At 43.6% G+C, this 18633-nt stretch overlaps 1 protein-coding gene across 1 annotated transcript in view; it reads right to left on the reverse strand.

Annotated features, from left to right (window-relative positions):
* Positions 1 to 1640: 1640 nt before the first annotated feature.
* EPG5 (ectopic P-granules 5 autophagy tethering factor) overlaps positions 1641 to 18633 on the reverse strand; it is a 138374-nt gene continuing 121381 nt past the window's right edge. Inside the window, 6 exon segments of the mRNA XM_052660349.1 lie at positions 1641 to 3445; positions 6205 to 6308; positions 6311 to 6318; positions 8038 to 8253; positions 8743 to 8959; positions 10783 to 11025. Of these exon segments, the coding sequence (XP_052516309.1) occupies positions 3263 to 3445; positions 6205 to 6308; positions 6311 to 6318; positions 8038 to 8253; positions 8743 to 8959; positions 10783 to 11025 (971 nt within the window). The 3' untranslated portion in view covers positions 1641 to 3262.

The following is an 18633-nucleotide window of genomic DNA, read 5'->3' on the forward strand; positions in this document are numbered from 1 at the left end:
CCAGTGTCTCTTACATCTCCTGCACTGGCAGGCAGGCTCTTTACCATTAGTGCCACCTGAGCTCCTGTATCGCTGGGCATGGCCCCTTGGTAATAACATGGGCTAATTTGGGTCGTTTTCTGAAGGGCAGCCCTGGCAGACATTGAAGGGAAGAGGACTAAGGGCACTAGGCATTTAGCCTGAAGAAGGCTGAGGTGTGGGCAGACGGGCAGGGTCAGAGGGCTGATGAGCTATGAAACTGTCCAAAGGTCTGAAGGACTATCTGTTGTAAAGGGGCAGGAGAGGAGCTCCAGCAGAACCGTAACCAGTGTCACCAGGAGGCCAGTTTCTGCCCAGTATAAAGCAGAACTACAAACAGAGGCTGCCAATGGTCACCTGGGCTTGTCCATGAGGTGCGGGACTAGTGACCACAGGAAGGGGTAAGGGGGAGGCTGGAAAACTAGGCCTGGGATCCTGGCTGAGAGGTGGGGCCAGATGAGCTTCAAAGATCCTGATTCTGTAACATCTGCTTCCTGCTCCAGAAATTTTAGGTTTAAAAATCCAATAGAAAACTGTGTCTCACCTTCACTCAAAAGGAAAAAAGGACGTAGACACTCTACTGGTACAATGTGGACACACTGGCTGCAAGGAAGGAAGCAGGTTGGCACTCGGTTAGAGAGGCTGGGCTGCTGTGGGGTTCCCACTTTCTAGACTCAGCTTGCCCCACCTCAAAGAACTGAGAGACTCGGGCAACCCAGGGAGGCAGAAGTGACCGGGCCAACAGACTGGTGGTCAAACTCTGAACCAGGAGATTGGGAAACATGGAGGGTGGTCCAGGCTCCGGGGGCGGATGCATATACAACACCTCCCTCCCTTGGCGTCCGTGTGTCCCACTTTCTGCAGAGTGAGGTGGGGGAGCCAGGAGATCTTGGGGTGCAGTGTGCCTCTCTGGCCCATCCTGTGGGAACTGCAGAGAGGTAGGTGCAGAAGAGGTGCTTTTCAGCAAGCCCAGAAGCTGCCAGGCATCCTGGCCTGAACCAGATGCCACCACTGGCCATGTGCGGGGAACGTCTGTGCTGTTCTCCTTCAACACCGCTCGGCCAGGCAGCTCCTTGGTCTTATTGACCCGGTGTCAACACACAGCACCACTGTCTCTGACACTGGCCCTGTGCTCTCTGGAGGTGACTATTTTGCCAACAAAGGCTCATTATTCCTGAAAGCCAGTGGGCAGACTGGTCCCTTCTTTCCCAGAGGGCTACAGCAACGTAGCCACCTTTTGATCTGTCTCAGTGTCATTACAGCCATTTCTTAGACCACAGCCTCTCCGAGGAACCAATGTGTGAGTAAATCTTTCACTGTTAAGCATAAAGAGGAAGTGCTTTTACCAACCGTCCCTGATAATCCAGTTGGTATCCAAGAAAATAGATGAAATCAGGCATAAAAAATCTCCATCAACTTTCACAACTGAAATACTTTACAAGATAGTGTGATGTCCCTAAAAATCAGATTCTTACCAGCTACAACCAAAGATTGATTTATTTTTTTATAATTTTTACAGAGCAAATACATTATAAATACTATAAATCTTCAAAAATTGAGATTAAACATAATTTTCTTTGAACGTATGTACTATCACCCAAAATTTTCACATTCTAGGGTATCAGTAATTACATCTTCCTCAAAGAAAACAGCACACAGAACATTTCCTGTCACAAAAATCTTTGTTGCCAAATCAGCCATGGAGCGGCCCACAGCTTCTAAAATGTGTACAAGGAAAGCTCTGAGATGCGTCCCTCGGAGATGGGTACTTGGTGGCCCACAGGACTTGAAGGGTAACAGGGATGGTCTTTACCAGAGCATGTCTGAGGGGCAGAACTGTTCTGTTCAACTGAAGAGATTCAAAATAAAGAACAGCACTTCTGACTGTTGGGGGAGGCACCCCAAATTGATATTTGGAAAGAGATTATCACTAGCTTAACCCATCCCACTGGTAAAAGTTCTCAGTGATTAACACATTTTTTAGGTAAATACTCTCAGGCTATAGATAACCCTGAAGCAAGGCATGGTATGCAGGCTGGACAAACAAAATCAATTTTGAGCCAACACAATTATGACTACGATGACAGAAGTCTAAATGCTAATTCCGTAAGGGGTGGGGAATGGTGGTGGTGAGGTGCAGACAAGCTTCAGTGATGAAGGAACTGTTAACAACAGCAGGCACACACCGATTTAAAAAAGGCCAAATTTCGATTAAGTCTCCTGACCTGCCCCAGTTTCCAGTGACCAGCAGTGTCTCAGCAGGCTTGCCAGCTTCATTTGAGTTTAAATCTGGAGTGGATAAACAGGCAGGAATCAGAGAATCAAGGCCTCTGTTTCTGTCTCTCTCAACAGCAGGACCTTCAGACATCAAACCTGGGGTCTGGAAAGAGCTGCAAACGACATGTCTACAGGGGCCAAGTGAGTGATGTGAATGAAGGAGTGGGCCAGGGTAGGACCAAAGGGATCGTACATCTACACTGAACTGGAGAGAGGAAGCTCTGCCTACACGCTCAGCCACAGGGATCCAACAAAAAACACCTGTGCATGACTTGCTCCCCACCAACTGCCAGCACACACCCCCAATTTAGAGCAAACGGCTTCTCCATGAGGAGACATGGCTGGATGGAAATGGACATGTCACCACCTCTGCTGTCCGCTTTAACCAGGATCAAGTGGTCATGTTTGAGACAGGGACTTTGATTCAGCATTCTTCTCTCCCTTCTGAGAGGAATATTATAAGCTGTGGGGAATACCTCCCCCTTCTTTCAGAAATGCATAAATATTCAGAGCTTTTTTACTTTGAAGGAACACAACTGGGGTGCGAAAGTGAGGATTCAACATGATTCCCAAAGCAGTGATATCTGGCACAGGAGTCTTGACATTTAAATCAAAGAGAAGAGAGAAGTGGCGACACACAAAAGCACCCCACCCTGGGGTCTCATGAGATGACTGGATATTCAGGAATTGTGAGTGGTTCTCTACCCAGTAGAACTTAGTAAGTTTCTCTTGTTCGATGAATACAAAAACTACAGAGTCCCTGGAACATTCTAAGAGCTGAGGAAACACACACATACACATGTGCACATGCACAACAGAATTACCTGGTGCTCACTCACCAACTTGCATCTATGGTCAACTAACTCAGTGGCCAAACTGCCGGTGAAACTGAGCAAAGTTACTTGTGCAACAGCAAAGTTAAATGTAAACATAAATAGCAACAGGTTTACCAAGAGTCTCTGAGTTACTATCGGATGTTGTCCAAATAATGCACTTCTGGATACAGACAGTTCACAAGAAGAGCCAGGAAGCTTTTCCCATCCTGGAGGCAATGGCCAGGATGCTTTATAAATTGTGCAGCCTGCGATATCTGATCCTGGTATTCAACATACTGCTTACTCGATGTCAAGGATTCAAGAGCATTCAGAGCCTAAAAGACATGGGAGACAAGAGGGTTAACCACACGGATGCATGTAACACGGTTCCCGCAGGTGTAGCGCGCCTGCTGCTGTCATGTGGCACAACGGGGAGCCTCCCGGGAGGGCTACAGCAGTGGAGCCAGGCTTCTTAAAGGCGGGCGTTGATTAACCGGAAGCAGGAGGAAGCCAGCAGCCCAAGCTTCTCTGGCTTTGACTTCCTCTTCCTGGCCTGTGCCGTTTCCCAGTCCTTCCCCGCTGTCTTCTTCCTTATCCTCCTTGCCCCCGCGCCAGCGGTGCAGCCCGCCCCCACCAGCGCATCCTCCCCACCAGCGCATCCTCTACGTCTCTCCTGGAGCCTCAACCAGAAACCACAGGCTTCGGTTACTTGTGAGACCTGTTTTAATTTGCTGTTGGGTTTGTTCTCGGGTTACAAAGTAATGTCGTACTAAACCGTAACTAGATAAAATTCAGAAGAAACCAGTGGCTAAGTGCTGCTGAGGATGACTGATAAGGTTGCTCTATCGGTCAAGAAACACAGCAGACAGACCAAGCTCCTCTGGTTTCCACCTAACAGAAACAGCAATGATATTCCCATGCTTCTCTTCAGGAATGAAGAAAAACGTTCTTAACTTCCATAATTTTAATTTTTCATCCCTTCATACTGGGAGAAGAGAAAAAGACTATATTTAGAAAAAACAGCAAAAAAAAAAAAAAAATCACAGCAATGGTTCCTGGGGAGATGGGGAGCTTAGCTGCCCCCAGGATTCTGAACATGAACCATGAAGTGCCCCTCTCACATATGGGGACCACTGCACTAGAGCACACGGGGATGAGGTGCTCTGTGACAACCCAGAGGGGTGGGATGGGGTGGGGGGTGGGGGGAGGTTCCAGAAGGAGGGGCCATAGGGACACCTATGGCTGATGCATTTTGATGTTTGGCAGAAACCAACACAATACTGTAAAGCAATTATCCTTCGATTAAATAAGTGAAAAAATAAATAAATAAAAATTAATTTTAAAAAAGATGGAGGGAACATGTGTATACCTATGGCTGATTCATGTTTATAAATGGCAGAAACCAACACAACACTGTAAAGCAATTATCCTCCAATTAAAAATTTTAAAATAAATCAATAATAACAACAACAACCAAAAAATGGAATTTGCTTGGCTCAGTAAATAAGGAGGGAGAAGATTTGGGGTTCCGGGGCGGGGGGGTGGTAAATGAACAAGCATCTTAGAAATAAGTTACCAAGTGGTTTAAGGCAGAAGTTTTGGGTTGAAAATAAACAATGGAAGGGATTTTGGTACCAAGCTAACAGCTGTGTGAACAGAGTTATCTAAGAACAAGAGTCAGTAGGGACAGGCACTCCCACTAACCACAGCTTCCATCTGTCTCTCCCCCACCCCACATACCTCCCTTTCTTCTTTTTTAAAGAATAGGCTACTTTGACAGTTTGCCTAAGAAAAATCATTTTATTAAAAGATGGGAAGTATTTCAAGTCTGAAAACCCAGATGACAACCATGTCATCACTGTAAATCTAAGGGAAGGTCAGCAAAGCCTGCCAAGGCCTGGAGGACCTGCCGGCCACAGCTAAAGCAAAGCCATGCCCCAGGTGCTGGTGGGTACAGGCGAGCAGACTTTGCAAACGCAGCCTGAAATGCATGTCACTGACTTCCTGACCGCACCCGGGGACACTCATCTGCCCACCTGTGACGGCTCTTACATGATGTCAGGGATTCACATGGTGGCTGTCTAACCAATCTATGACAAAACAGCACGTACTGTATAAATCAGGATACCTGTGAAGAACCTGCTAATTTTTTCACTTGATCTTTGCTCTTACGACTGATATACATGGCGGACTCAGACATGGCAATGCTGCAAAAGACAAGAGCTAAGAGGTCTGAGTGTTTCCTGTGCACAGAGACCGTTCTGCAGAGTGGCAAGAGCACACAGCTGGATCCAGATGGGCCCAGGGAGTCCCAGCCCCAGCCCTTAGTGGCTGTGTGATCTGAGACAAATTCCTTAGCCTCTTTCTGTCTGAACTTCCTCATCAACAAAACCAGGATAATGAAAGTTCCTCTTGTTTAGGGTTGTTATGAGAATTAGAAGAGTTAAAACTTTAACTTGTTAACATCAAGTAAGTTAAAACTCACAACAACAGTGCTGGCGAGCAATAAGCACTCAAGAATGATGGCTATCGTTTTGTGTTATGCACCTGTGTGCTGTTTACGGGTGAAAATAGTTATGGGATAGGACTGCTGCCAAGTGGCCTTCCACATTTTTAGAACAAACTGTCATTTTTCACAGCTACCACTTTGTCCATGTCAGATAACATGGACAGTGGTCAACCCCCAGACTCACAAAACGGGAACCACTCCCTTGGTTCCAAGCTGGAATTCAGCTGCCGTCTATCGGTCTCAGCTCTAGTCTCATCCTCTGTGCCTGTCCCCAGGCCCAGCGTGTGATGCCTCAGCACACAGTCATGTTGTCAGAACCAAACATGACCCTAGGCTGGCTTGCCCGTGATCTTGCTTCTTCTACAAGGGTGGTAACAGCACTCTGGGCAAGTGCCTACAAAAACTGGTTTGAAGTCCAATGCAGGCACATGCGGTGACCATCTTCCAGGAAGCAGAGTCCACAGAGGGCATGCTGTCCTACTGCCGATAACGGTCACCAGGTCCTCACGGGTGAGGACCACAGCGGCCACCTTCCCTCCTCCTGTGGACAACTTCTAACCCTTAACCACGAAGCTTTTTACTGACCTGCTGAGCTTTCATGGTCAGATATAACTCAGAGCTGGGCTTCAAGCGGATCTGATCCTCGGCAGGAACTTGAACTGAAAGGAAGGCAGCCATGCTTCGGGCAGCACTCGGAACCTTAGGTGTTAGGGAGGAATTAGAGGAAGTAAATGACTATTAAAGTAAGCATTTTATATCAAACATCACATTTCTATTAAAAAAAAAAGTTAAACACATCTCCAGACCTGCTGCTACTATTAGCCTCCTTGGGAAAATTATAAATATGATCAAGGAATTCTTTATGGTCCTTCTATTATCACCACCCAAACAATAGAAGCATAATTCATTCTCAAGAATGAAACTGTTGGCAAAGATACAGCGTAACTGAAACTCTCAGCCACTGCTGGTGGGAGTGTTAAAAATGGTTGCAGGCGCTATGGAGAACAGTTGGGCAGTTCCTCAAGAAGTATAAAGAAACACCACGACTCAACAATTACAAAAGAACCTAAAACAGGTGTTCTAACAAAACCTTGTAAGTGACTTTCACAGCAACACTATTCACAACAGCCAAAGAGTGGATACAACCCAAATGTTTACCAATTGATGAATGAAGTTGTGTCCACACAATGGAATACTACTCAATCATTAAGAGGAAATAAGTGCTGGTGCATGCTAAAATACGGATAAGCCTTGAAACTTCATTAAGTGAAAGAAGCCAAAAACAAGAGGCCATGTGTTGTATGATTCCATTTATGTGACATGTCCAGAACAGGATATACATAAAAGTCAGAAAATCCATAAGTGGTTGCCAGAGACTTGGGGAGAGGCGAAAAGAGAATGATTGCTTAGTGGGTATAGGATTTCCTTCTCTGATGATGAAAATGATCTGGAACAAAATAGTGGTAAATGGCTGCAACAACGCTGTGAACGTACTACATACCACTGAACTGCACATTTTTCCTTTTTATTTTTGGCTGTACTGCAAGGCACGTGGCATCTCAGGCCCCCAAACGGGATCAAACCTGTACCCCCTACAGTGGAAGCATAGAGTCTTAACCACTGGACCCCAACAGAAGTCCCTGTATTACACATTTTAAAAGGGTTACCATGATAAACTTTATGTGCCATGCGTTTTACAATTTAAGTGAATCAAATCACACTTAATTTAGTAAAAATCAAATCAAATTTAGTCCTGCTAAATTCTAACATAAACAAAGGAGCATGATGTAAACTGGTTTGGACTGGGTGGTTATTCCATAAGAATGCTGATATCAGAATAGCATGGGAATGTTTTTCAAACTAGGTAAGACCTTTAGCAGAAAAACCATGATACAAATAAGTCTTAGAGGATAAAATGGGACTAATGGCAAATTCTTTCACATCTCGGAATTTTTAGCAACAAAAGCCTGACTTTATTTCTCATTATTCATCCTTCTAATCAGTTAACTACTACTCATCTTGACTTAACAATTCTGCTAGACCAAGTCCCTCACAGAACCTGGGTTTCCCTGACAAAGTGCTGGCAGTGTAGCAGCTGACCAGGTATTTTAACCTAACCCTGCACACCATCACTGGCTCAAAGGCAAAAAGCAATGAGTAGTGTGGTCAGGTGACAAAGTCAAAAGACAATGAGATACCGCTAAAAAAAAAACACTTTGAACATAAAAGTTGTTTTAAAATGGAAAAAATAAACATCCTTTTTAAAATATAAAGATGTAATCAGGCTCTGACAGTTTTCTTATTAATCTCCGGAAGGAACCTAGCCCCCAAACAGAAAATCTACCTAGTATGACGCCCCCGAGGCAGGTGCAGGTGTCTGAGGCCCACTTACAAGAGCAGCGGCAGAGGCCTTCTCACCTGTTGGACAAGGGTGACTTCCGGCCGAGCCCAATTGCCCCGAGAATCCCCGAGCTGAGCCTCTCCTCAGCCATCAGGATCTGCCGGCCTTGAAGCATAAGCAGGATTCGGATGACAGACTCCGTCAAGATGGAGTCATTCTGCTCCGTCTGAACCAGAGACAGCTGTAGGACTTGGTGCCACCACAGAAACAGCTTCGCTTCTTCCTGCACAGAGCTGAGGGGTTGCGGGGTGGGGGTGGGGAGAACTAAATTAGGAAGAGATTCTTTCCACCCTCATTTAACCAGAAGTCCACATGGGAGCTTTCAGTATTAGGGACATTGCACCCTTTAAAAGCTTAGGCTGACAAGTGACGATGTTAATAAAGTACTGGACAGTAAAGGAGCAGCTGATATTTACTGTGCCTTCTACATGCTGGTTGCTGTATATGAGCTAGATGTCCTTGTAATCAAGCGAGATAAACGTTGCTACCCCTACCTACTTAACTGAATCAAAGCTAAAGGTGGTGCTTCAAAAATGCCTGTTTTAGGAAAGCAAAAGCCTGCTCAGAAAATCAGTCCATGCAAGGAAAATCTTCCCGAAACAGCCCTGTTTGTTTCTTACGTATCACTTGGGTCTCTGCACTGAAATGGACACTAATCTAAGCCTGAACTCCCAGCTATCCTAACCTGTGGGTTGGCTGTAGCAACTGGAGGGTCAGCATACCTCGGATACACTTGTTCTAACCACTTGCTTAAGAGGAGCAGCACTTTCATTTCGTTCCTTAGCGTCTGCTCGCTATTTAGACACTGAAGCAAGTAGACGTAGAGAGTCAAGTAGCTGCCAAGGGACAGGCACTCCTGCAGAAACTCTTCAATGGTGAGCTCGGGAACCTGAAGGGACACCAGAATGGGGCCCCATCCTAGATTCTGGTTGAGGGAGCCTAAGAAAAGAACACCGAGAGGAGAGAACAGGGTAAGAGCGAGAATCAAACCACCTAACCACTCTAAGGAACCTTTCACTTTAAAATTTAAAAGCTTCATGTCGAGAAAACACCACTCACCTTGGCCTCGGAGGGCCCGACAACGCTTCATGGTTTGGACTGCAAGCCCTCAAGCTAAATGCCTGTGTCCTGGCTACCAGTTCCAAGGGTTAAGAAGTCAGGCATTCTGGCTGCATTTTCATAAATCCCTCTTTCACCATACTATGACCATTAAAATCACAGACACTGCCTGTCCCAGTCATCTAAGAATTTTAATTTTACCGAATACCATTTTTAAGTATGTTACGAACACTTCAGCTTTTCTTGGGGGATATTATTATTACTTTATTCATCCTAAGTATTTTTTTAAGCATCAAAGTTTCATTTGACTCCTATCTTAAATACACAAATTCTTGAAAATGTTTCATGAAGGGAAAAAACAAATTTGATTTCAGGAACAAAGAGTAAACAAATTTGGAGCAAGAGGGTTATCCTGATGCTTCTCAATTCTGGGGGCGGGAATGAGAGTATGGTGACATGGTGACACAGAACTTTCCAGAGGGGGACATGGGAACGTGGAGTGCTTGTGTGCTGCAAAGGAAGGGCAGGGGCAGGTTACAGGCGCCTCCTGGCATTCTCACTCCAGTACTCTTCCGTCTCCCCTACTGTGAGCACAAGGATGTATATCTGGGCATCAGAGTTAAGAGGTACTGCTCTGAGCAGTTCTTCTTAACCAGGCCAAGCTGTTGCCAGAATCTGTGAGTGCACAGGTAGGCAATAAGAAAGACAAATCAGGAATGGGCCTGGGGGTAAGGGAAAGAACTTCTTCATAACAGTTTAAAGTACAGGACAAAAAGCAATAAAAGGACCTAAGAAAAATTTTAACAAGTGACAAACTAGAGGAAATTAATATAGTGGAGATCAGCCCTGGGATTTCTTTGGAAGGAATGATGCTAAAACTGAAACTCCAGTACTTTGGCCACCTCATGCGAAGAGTTGACTCATTGGAAAAGACTCTGATGCTGGGAGGGATTGGGGCAGAAGGAAAAGGGGACGACAGAGGATGAGATGGCTGGCATCACTGACTCGAGGGACGTGAGTCTGAGTGAACTCCGGGAGTTGGTGATGGACAGGGAGGCCTAGCGTGCTGTGATTCATGGGGTCGCAAAGAGTCAGACACGACTGAGCAACTGAACGGAACTGAATATAGTGGATAATTACAAAGATTCTGGTTTATAGTATTTGCTTTTAGGACTATGACTAGGCCTATGACATACACAATTTACCTATCATACAAGGATTGGTCAGACACTGCAAAACCCCTCATTTTAATGAGTCAGAGGTTCCCTTCCTTGAAACAAGATGGTAGCAACATGGGCCAAAGGTTCTCATGCTGATTACAGATCTTCATGAAGAAAACAAACTATATCCTGAAACATCAACAACATTTACAGAGATATTAGAGTGGTGCAATCCTTCAGCGGGAAGGGTCTGGAAAGGCATCTCCTTCAGTGTGTGTGCTCAGTCACTCAGCCGCGTCTGACTCTGTGTGACCCCATGGACTACAGCCCAGCAGGCTCCTCTGTCCGTGGGATTTTCCAGGCAAGAATACTGGGAGTGAGTTGCCATGTCCTACTCCAGGGGATCTTCTCAACCCAGGGATGGAACCTGAGTCTCTTGCATCTCCTGCACTGGTAGGCGGTTCTTTACTACTGAGCCACCTGATCTTCCCTGGAAAAGATGGATCGACTGAGAGCCTACCGAGGGTAAGAGGACGCTCTTACCCTCTTTGAAGTACGCAGTGATGCAGGCTTCCGTCGTCTCGGCCATGTGGCGGACAGAAGCCAGGCTCTGGCAGGCGGCTGTTAACAGCGGCAGCACCACCAGCCCATGCACTTTTTGCCCGATCCAGGTCCGGACACTGCCTCGGAGGAACTCTGCCGTTGGGACAGTCGCATTATTCATCATCATTAGGACTTCCATGAAGAGGCTGCTGAGGGCCATGTGGCGGGTCTGGCTGTCCAGATCTAAAAGGGAATACAAACACATACGTGCCAAAGGCTGCTGGTATGATGACGTGAACATGATGAAGGGGACAATAGTGTTTCAAAGTAGCTGCTCTCCAGGGGCCAGAAAGAAAATCCTGGATAGTGCTTAGATTTTACAGATAGGATATGGTACACAAACACCTTGAAGAGCAAAGCAGGAACTCCTGCGAGACCTTAAAACCTTTTTTACCCCCCAATTTTTCCTCATTTTTTAAAATTATTTTTTATTGAAGTATAATTGACCTACAATGTTGTATTAATTACTGCCATACAGGAAGTGACTCAGATAAATACACACATAAACACACACGCAGATTTTTTTCATATTATTTTCCATTATGGTTACCACATGATATTGAATTTAGTTCCCTGAGCTATACAGTTGGACCTTGTTGTTTATCCATTCTATATATACCAGATTATATCTGTGAATAGTGATTTTCATCTATCTTTCAATTATGACTCATGGGAACAAAAATTATTCCAATAAGCCTCCTAACAAATCGTAGCCTCTCCTCTTCCCATTCACCATCAACTGAGCCAACAAATATTTCCTTAAAAACCATAACTGATCCTGATTAACAAGTTTCTAGTATGCCATTCTTCTGATTAAAATGTTTCTAGAATGCCCTTTGCACTCATCTCACATGCTAGCAAAGTAATGCTCAAAATTCTCCAAGCCAGGCTTCAACAGTACATGAACCATGAAATTCCAGATGCTCCAGCTGGATTTAGAAAAGGTAGAGGAACCAGAGATCAAATTGCCAACATCCGTTGGATCATGGAAAAAGCACGAGAGTTCCAGAAAAAATATCTACTCTTGCTTTATTAACTATGCAAAACTTTTGACTGTGTAGATCACAACAAATTGTGGAAAATTGTTAAACAGATGGGAATACCAGACCACCTGACCTGCCTCTTGAGAAATCTGTATGCAGGTCAGGAACAGTTAGAACTGGACATGGAACAACAAACTGGCTCCAAATCGGGAAAGGAGTACGTGGAGGGTATATATTGTCACCCTGCTTATTTAACTTATATGCAGAGTACATCATGAGAAATGCTGGACTGGATGAAGTACAAGCTGGAATCAAGATTGCCAGGAGAAATATCAACAACCTCAGATATGCAGATGACACCACACTTATGGCAAAAAGCAAAGAACTAAAGAGCCTCTCATGAGGAGAGCTGACTCATTGGAAAAGACTCTGATGCTGGGAGGGATTGGGGGCAGGAGGAGAAGGGGACGGACCAAGGATGAGATGGCTGGATGGCATCACGGACTCGATGGACGTGAGTCTGAGTGAACTCCGGGAGTTGGTGATGAACAGGGAGGCCTGGTGTGCTGCGATTCATGGGGTCGCAAAGAGTCAGACACGACTGAGCAACTGAACTGAACTGAACTGAACTGAAAGAGCCTCTTGACGAAAGTGAACAAGGAGAGTGAAAAAGCTGGCTTAAAACTCAACATTCAGAAAACTAAGATCATGGCATCCGGTCCCATCACTTCATGGCAAATAGATGGGGAAACAATGGAAACAGTGACAGACTTTATTTTGGGGGGCTCCAAAATCACAGCAGATGGTGACTGTAGCCATGAAATTAAAAGATGCTTGCTTCTTGGAAGAAAAGTTATGACACACCTAGACAGCATATTAAAAAGCAGAGATATTACATTGCCAACAAAGGTCCGTCAAGTCAAAGTTATGGTTTTTCCAATAGTCATGTATGGATGTGAGAGTTGGACTATAACGGAAGCTGAGTGCTGAAGAATTGATGCTTTTGAACTGTGGTGTTGGAGAAGACTCTTGAGAGTCCCTTGGACAGCAAGGAGATCCAACCAGTCCTAAAGGAAATCAGTCCTGAATATTCCTTGGAAGGACTGATGCTGAAGCTGAAACTCCAATACTCTGGCCACCTGATGTGAAGAACTAACTCATTTGAAAAGACCCTGATGCTCGTAAAGATTGAGGACAGAAGGAGAAGGGGATGACAGAAGATGAGATGGTTGGATGGCATCACTGACTCAATGGACATCAGTCAACTCTGGGAGTTGGTGATGGACAGGGAGGCCTGGCCTGCTGCAGTCCATGGAGTCAGACATGACTGAGCAACTGAGAACGCCCTTCATTGCTTTGCCTGGCTATTATTCAATCTTCTAGGTCCAGTTACATAAGACCAACTCTAAATCAATTTCTCCAGTATTGTCTGTTAATTTTTCTTTTTTTTTTTTTTTTAACAGTTACTAAGTGTTGCTGACTTTCCACGTTATTGCTTTGGCTATATTATCTCATTCCATATTTACAAGATCTATATAATACAGGGACAATTCTTTCTCAATCATGAACCAGTCAATTGCTTCATACAGGATTCTGACTGTTGCTTCCTGACTGAGAAAGGAGCACAACAAAGTTGTTTGCTGCCACCACGTTTATTTAACTTATATGTGGAGCACATCATGAGACATGCTGAGCTGTATGAGTAATAAGCTGGAATCAAGACTGGCAAGATGAACACCAACAACCTCAACACGCGGATGATACCACCCTAATGGCAGAAAGTGAAGAGGAGCTAAAGAACTTGATGAGGGTGGAGGAGGAGAGTGAAAAGGCTGGCTTAAAACTAAATATTAAAAAAACTAAGGTCATGTCATCAGACCCATCACTTCTTGGCAAAAAGAAGGGGGAAAGGTGGAAGCAGTGACAGATTTCCTCTTCTTAGACTCTAAAATCACTGCAAATGGTGACTATAGCCATGAAATCAGAAGACAATTGGTTGTTGGCAGGAAAGCTATGACAAACCTAGACAGTGCGTTGATAAGCAAAGATCTCTCTTTGCTGACAAAGGTCTGTATAGCCAAGGCTATGGTCTTTCCAGTGAGCACGTACGGTTGTGAGAGCTGGACCGTAAAGAAGGCAGGGCGCTGAAGAATTGATGCCTTCGAACTGTGGTGCTGAAGAAGAGTCTTTCAGAGTCCCTTGGACAGCAAGGAGATCAAACCAGTCATTTTAAAGGAAGTTAACCCCGAATACTCACTGGAAGGACTGAAGCTGAAGCTAAAGCTTCAATATTTTGGTCACCTGATGTGAATGAACAACTGACTCACTGGAAAAGACCCTGATGCTTGGAAAGATTGAGGACAGTAGAAGAGGGCATCAGTGGATGAGATGGCTGGACGGCGTCACTGATGCAATGGACATGAACTTGGGCAAACTCTGGGAGATAGTGAGGGACAGGCAGGCCTGGTGTGCTGCAGTCCATGGGGTCGCAAATAGTTGGACACAACTGGCAACTGAACAACAAAAACAACACAGGAACAATTATTATCCTCTCTACACAGATGAGGTCATACGTATGTTCAAGGCCACAAAGCCAGTCATTTCAGAGTCTACATTTTAACTACCATTTTAGATACGCTCTGTGATAAACCTATATTGCAGATGTTTTTCTGTTCCCTGTCCAACCAACTCAAATAGTCACACCAGTGTTCTACTAGTATGCTTGCCTAAAAACTACAGTTGCCTACTTTCAAATAGTATCTAAATAAACAAACAAAAAAAAACGTTTGAGATTCATCTTTGCTGGTGCAATTCTCACTGCTATAGGGCATTTCATTATGTGACTATATAATACTTCATCTTGCCTACTGAACACAGGACTTGTTCCCAGTTTGGCTGCCCTCGTATGCACAGGGACATTGTTCATGTTTCCCGTGGCACAAGAAAACATTTCTTTTGCTGCATACCAAGGAGTGAAATTCTGAGCCATGGGATATGCAAACTAGTAGATGATGCCAAATGTTTAAAAATGATGAAATGATTAAATATTCAAACATGTAAATATTTTAAAATGATGAAACATTTAAAACACTGATGAAAGAAAACAAAGACAGCACAAACAGATGCAGAGATATACCATGTTTTTGGATGGGAAGAATCAATATTGTGAAAATGACTATACCCAAAGCAATCTACAGATCGAATGCAACCCCTATCAAACTACCAATGGTATTTTTCACAGAACTGGAACAAATTAATTCCACAATTTGTATGAAAACACAAAAGACTCCCAATAGCCAAAGCAATTTTGAGAAGAAGAATGGAGCTAGAGGAATTGACTTTTTCAGACTATATTACAAAGCTACAGTCATCAAGACAGTATGGTACTAGTTCAAAAAGAGAAATATACACCAATGGAACAAGATAGAAAGCCCAGAGATAAATCCATGTGCCTATGGGCACCTTATCTTTGACAAAGGAGGCAAAACTATACAATAGAGAACAGACAGTCTTTTCAATAAGTGGTGCCAGGAAAACTGGTCAGCAATGTGTAAAAGAATGAAATTAGAACACTTCCTAACACCATACACAAAAACAAACCCAAAATGGATTAAAGACCTAAATGTAAGACCAGAACCTGTAAAACTCTTAGAGGAAAAGAGAGGCAGAACACTCTTTGACAGAAACCACAGCAAGATCGACTATGACACACCTCCTAGAATAATGGAAATACAAACAAAAATAAACAAATGGGACCTCATTAAACTTAAAAGCTTTTGTACAACAAAGGGAACTATAAGCAAGGTGAAAAGCTAATCCTCAGAATGGGAAAAAATAATAGCAAATGAAACAACTGACAAAGGATTAATCTCCAAAATATACAAACAGCTCAATACAGAAAAACGAACAACCCAATCAAAACGTGGGCAAAAGACTTAAATAGACATTTCTCCAAAAAAGACATACAGATGGCTAATAAACACATGAAAAGATGCTCAACATCAGTCATTATCAGAGAAATGCAAATCAAAACTACAGTGAGTAGAGGGGTGGAATGGGGGGGGGAAGTGGGAGGGATGTTGAAATGGGAGGGGGCACAGGTAAACCTATGGCTGACTCATGTGGATGTTGGTAGAAACCAACACAATACTGTAAAGCAATTACCCTGCAATCAAAAATAAATCCATTAAAAAAAACAACAGTGATGTTATCATCTCACACCAGTCAGAATGGCCCTCATCAAAAAGAATAAATGCTGGAGAAGGTGTGGAGAAAAGGGAATGCAAATGGATACAGCCACTATGGAGCACGGTATGGAGATTCCTTATAAAACCAGGAACAAAACTACCGTACGAGCCAGCAGTCCCTCTACTGGGCATATACCCTGAGGAAACCACAACTGAAAAAGACACATGTACCCCAATGTTCATTGCAGCACTATTTACAATAATTAGGACATGGAAGCAACCTGGATGTCCACTGACAGGTGAATGGATAAAGAAGCTTTGGTACATATACACAATAGAATATTTCTCAGCCATAAAAAGAAACACATTTGAGTCTGTTCTAATGAAGTAGATGAACCTAGAGCCTATTATATGGAGTGAGTAAGTCAGAAAGAGAAAGACAATATCATACATAAAAGTATATATATATGGAATTTAGAAAGATGGCACTCATGATCCTATTTGCAGGGTGGCAAAGGAGACACAGACATAAAGAACAGACTTTTGGACACAGTGAGGGAAGGTGATGGTGGGATGATTTGAGAGTAGCACTAAAACATATCCATTACCATATGTAGAATAGAGAGCCAATGGGAATTTGCTGCATGATGCAGGGAACCCAAAGCCAGTGCTCTGTGACAACCGAAACAGGTGAGATGGCATGGAGACGGGGGTGGGAGGGAGGTTCAAGAGGGAGGGGACATATGCATACCCATGGCTGATTCATATTGACGTAGGGCAGAAACCATCACAATACTGTAAAGTAACTATCCTCCAATTAAAAATAAAATATTTAAAAAAATAAAAATGGTTGTACCCACTTACTCTGTACTCAGCAGTATATGAGAGTTATCCTGATACACATCCTCACCAACACTTAGTATTGAAACCTTTTTATCTATTCTCGTGGGTGTGACAGAGCATATCATCAAGTTCTTAATTTACACCTCCTTGAATATTAACAAGGTTTAGCATGTTTTCACATGCTTATTGGTTATTTGAATATTCTCTTTTGTACCATGTCAATTTAAGGGTCTGGTTCATTTTTTTCCTGCTGAGTTGTCTTTTTCTTCCTTACTGTCTCCACTGTGACAATCGTAGTCGCATTTCATGTAATTACCAACGTGCATGCTGTGCTAAGTCGTGTCCGATTCTTTGTCACCCTGTGGACTGCAGCCTATCAGGCTTCTCTGTCCAGGGGATTCTCCAGGCAAGAATACTGGAGTAGGTTGCCATGCCCTCCTCCAGGGGATCGTCCTGACCCAGGAATCAAACCCCATCTCTGATGTCTCCTGAACTGGCGGGTGGGTTCTTTCCCACTGGAGCCACCTGGGAAGCCCGTCTTACTTACTGTGCGTGCACGCTAAGTTGCTTCAGCAGTGTCCGAGTCTGTGTGACCACAGCCAACCATCAGGCTTCTCTGTCCATGGGATTCTCTAGGCAAGAACACTGAAGTGGATTGCCATATCCTCTTCCAGGGGATCTTCCCGACCAGGGATCAAACCCCCATCTCTTATGCCTCTCACATTAGCAGGCGGAAACGGCAACCCACTCCAGTATTCTTGCCTGGAGAATCCCATGGACAGAGGAGCCTGGCAGGCTACAGTCCACGGGGCCGCAAAGAGTCAGACACGACTGAGAGACTTCACTTTCACTTTCTTTACGACTAGTGTGCGACCTGGGAAGCCCATCTTAATTGCTATATGCTTCCAATTTGCTCCTCCTATTCTACATTCCTTTTGCTCTCTTTTATTTCTTTTTTTAAGGGATTATTTCTTGTTATTCTAATTTTTCTTTAGTTTGGAAGTTAAATATTCTTTTTAAAGAATATTTTAAAATATTCCTTTTAAATTAAATAACATTTTCGTAGTGGTTATCATACAAATTGTATCATGTATTCTTGAAAGTCTGAGGTTAATTGGCTCCCAGACAATGTTAATTTCTATCATCTTCTCAACTGTTGCCACGACACAATAACAAATTACTAACTGATCTAAATGCAGTCAGACTTAATTTAGATTTGCCCTTTATATTTACCAGTTTCATTGTTCATCCTAAGTCTATTTATCTTCTCTTTATTATCTCCTTCTTTCTAAACAGATTTTGATTATATTTTATGGTTCTTTTTATAATATCTTAAGCTCAATGTTTAATTAATTTTTGATGTTCGTTCTTAAAATCAGTTCTAAATATTTTAAGACTAAATATTGTTGTTCCTTTGGCCATCAGTTACTTAAAAGTTTGCTTCTTCATTTCCAATGTATGTTTTTTTCCCCCCTTGGTTATATTTTGTTACTGACTTTTAAGTTCATTGCCCTGTGGTTAGAATATGTAATCTATTTGATGCCAGTCCTTTAGAACTGATTAAGACATGTTTTGGGGCTTCCAAGGTGGCACAGTGGTAAAGAATCTGCCTGCCAATGTAGGAGATTTGGGTTTGATACCCAAGCCAGGATGATTCCTTGGAGGAGGAAATGGCAACCCACTCCAGTTATTCCTTCCTAGAAAATTTCATGAACAGAAGAGTCTGGTGGGCTATACTCCATGCGGTTGCAAAGAGTTGGACATGACTGAGTGACTGA

This window comes from Budorcas taxicolor, chromosome 22 (genome assembly GCF_023091745.1).
Source record: "Budorcas taxicolor isolate Tak-1 chromosome 22, Takin1.1, whole genome shotgun sequence".
In the NCBI taxonomy this organism is placed as follows: Eukaryota; Metazoa; Chordata; class Mammalia; order Artiodactyla; family Bovidae; genus Budorcas; species Budorcas taxicolor.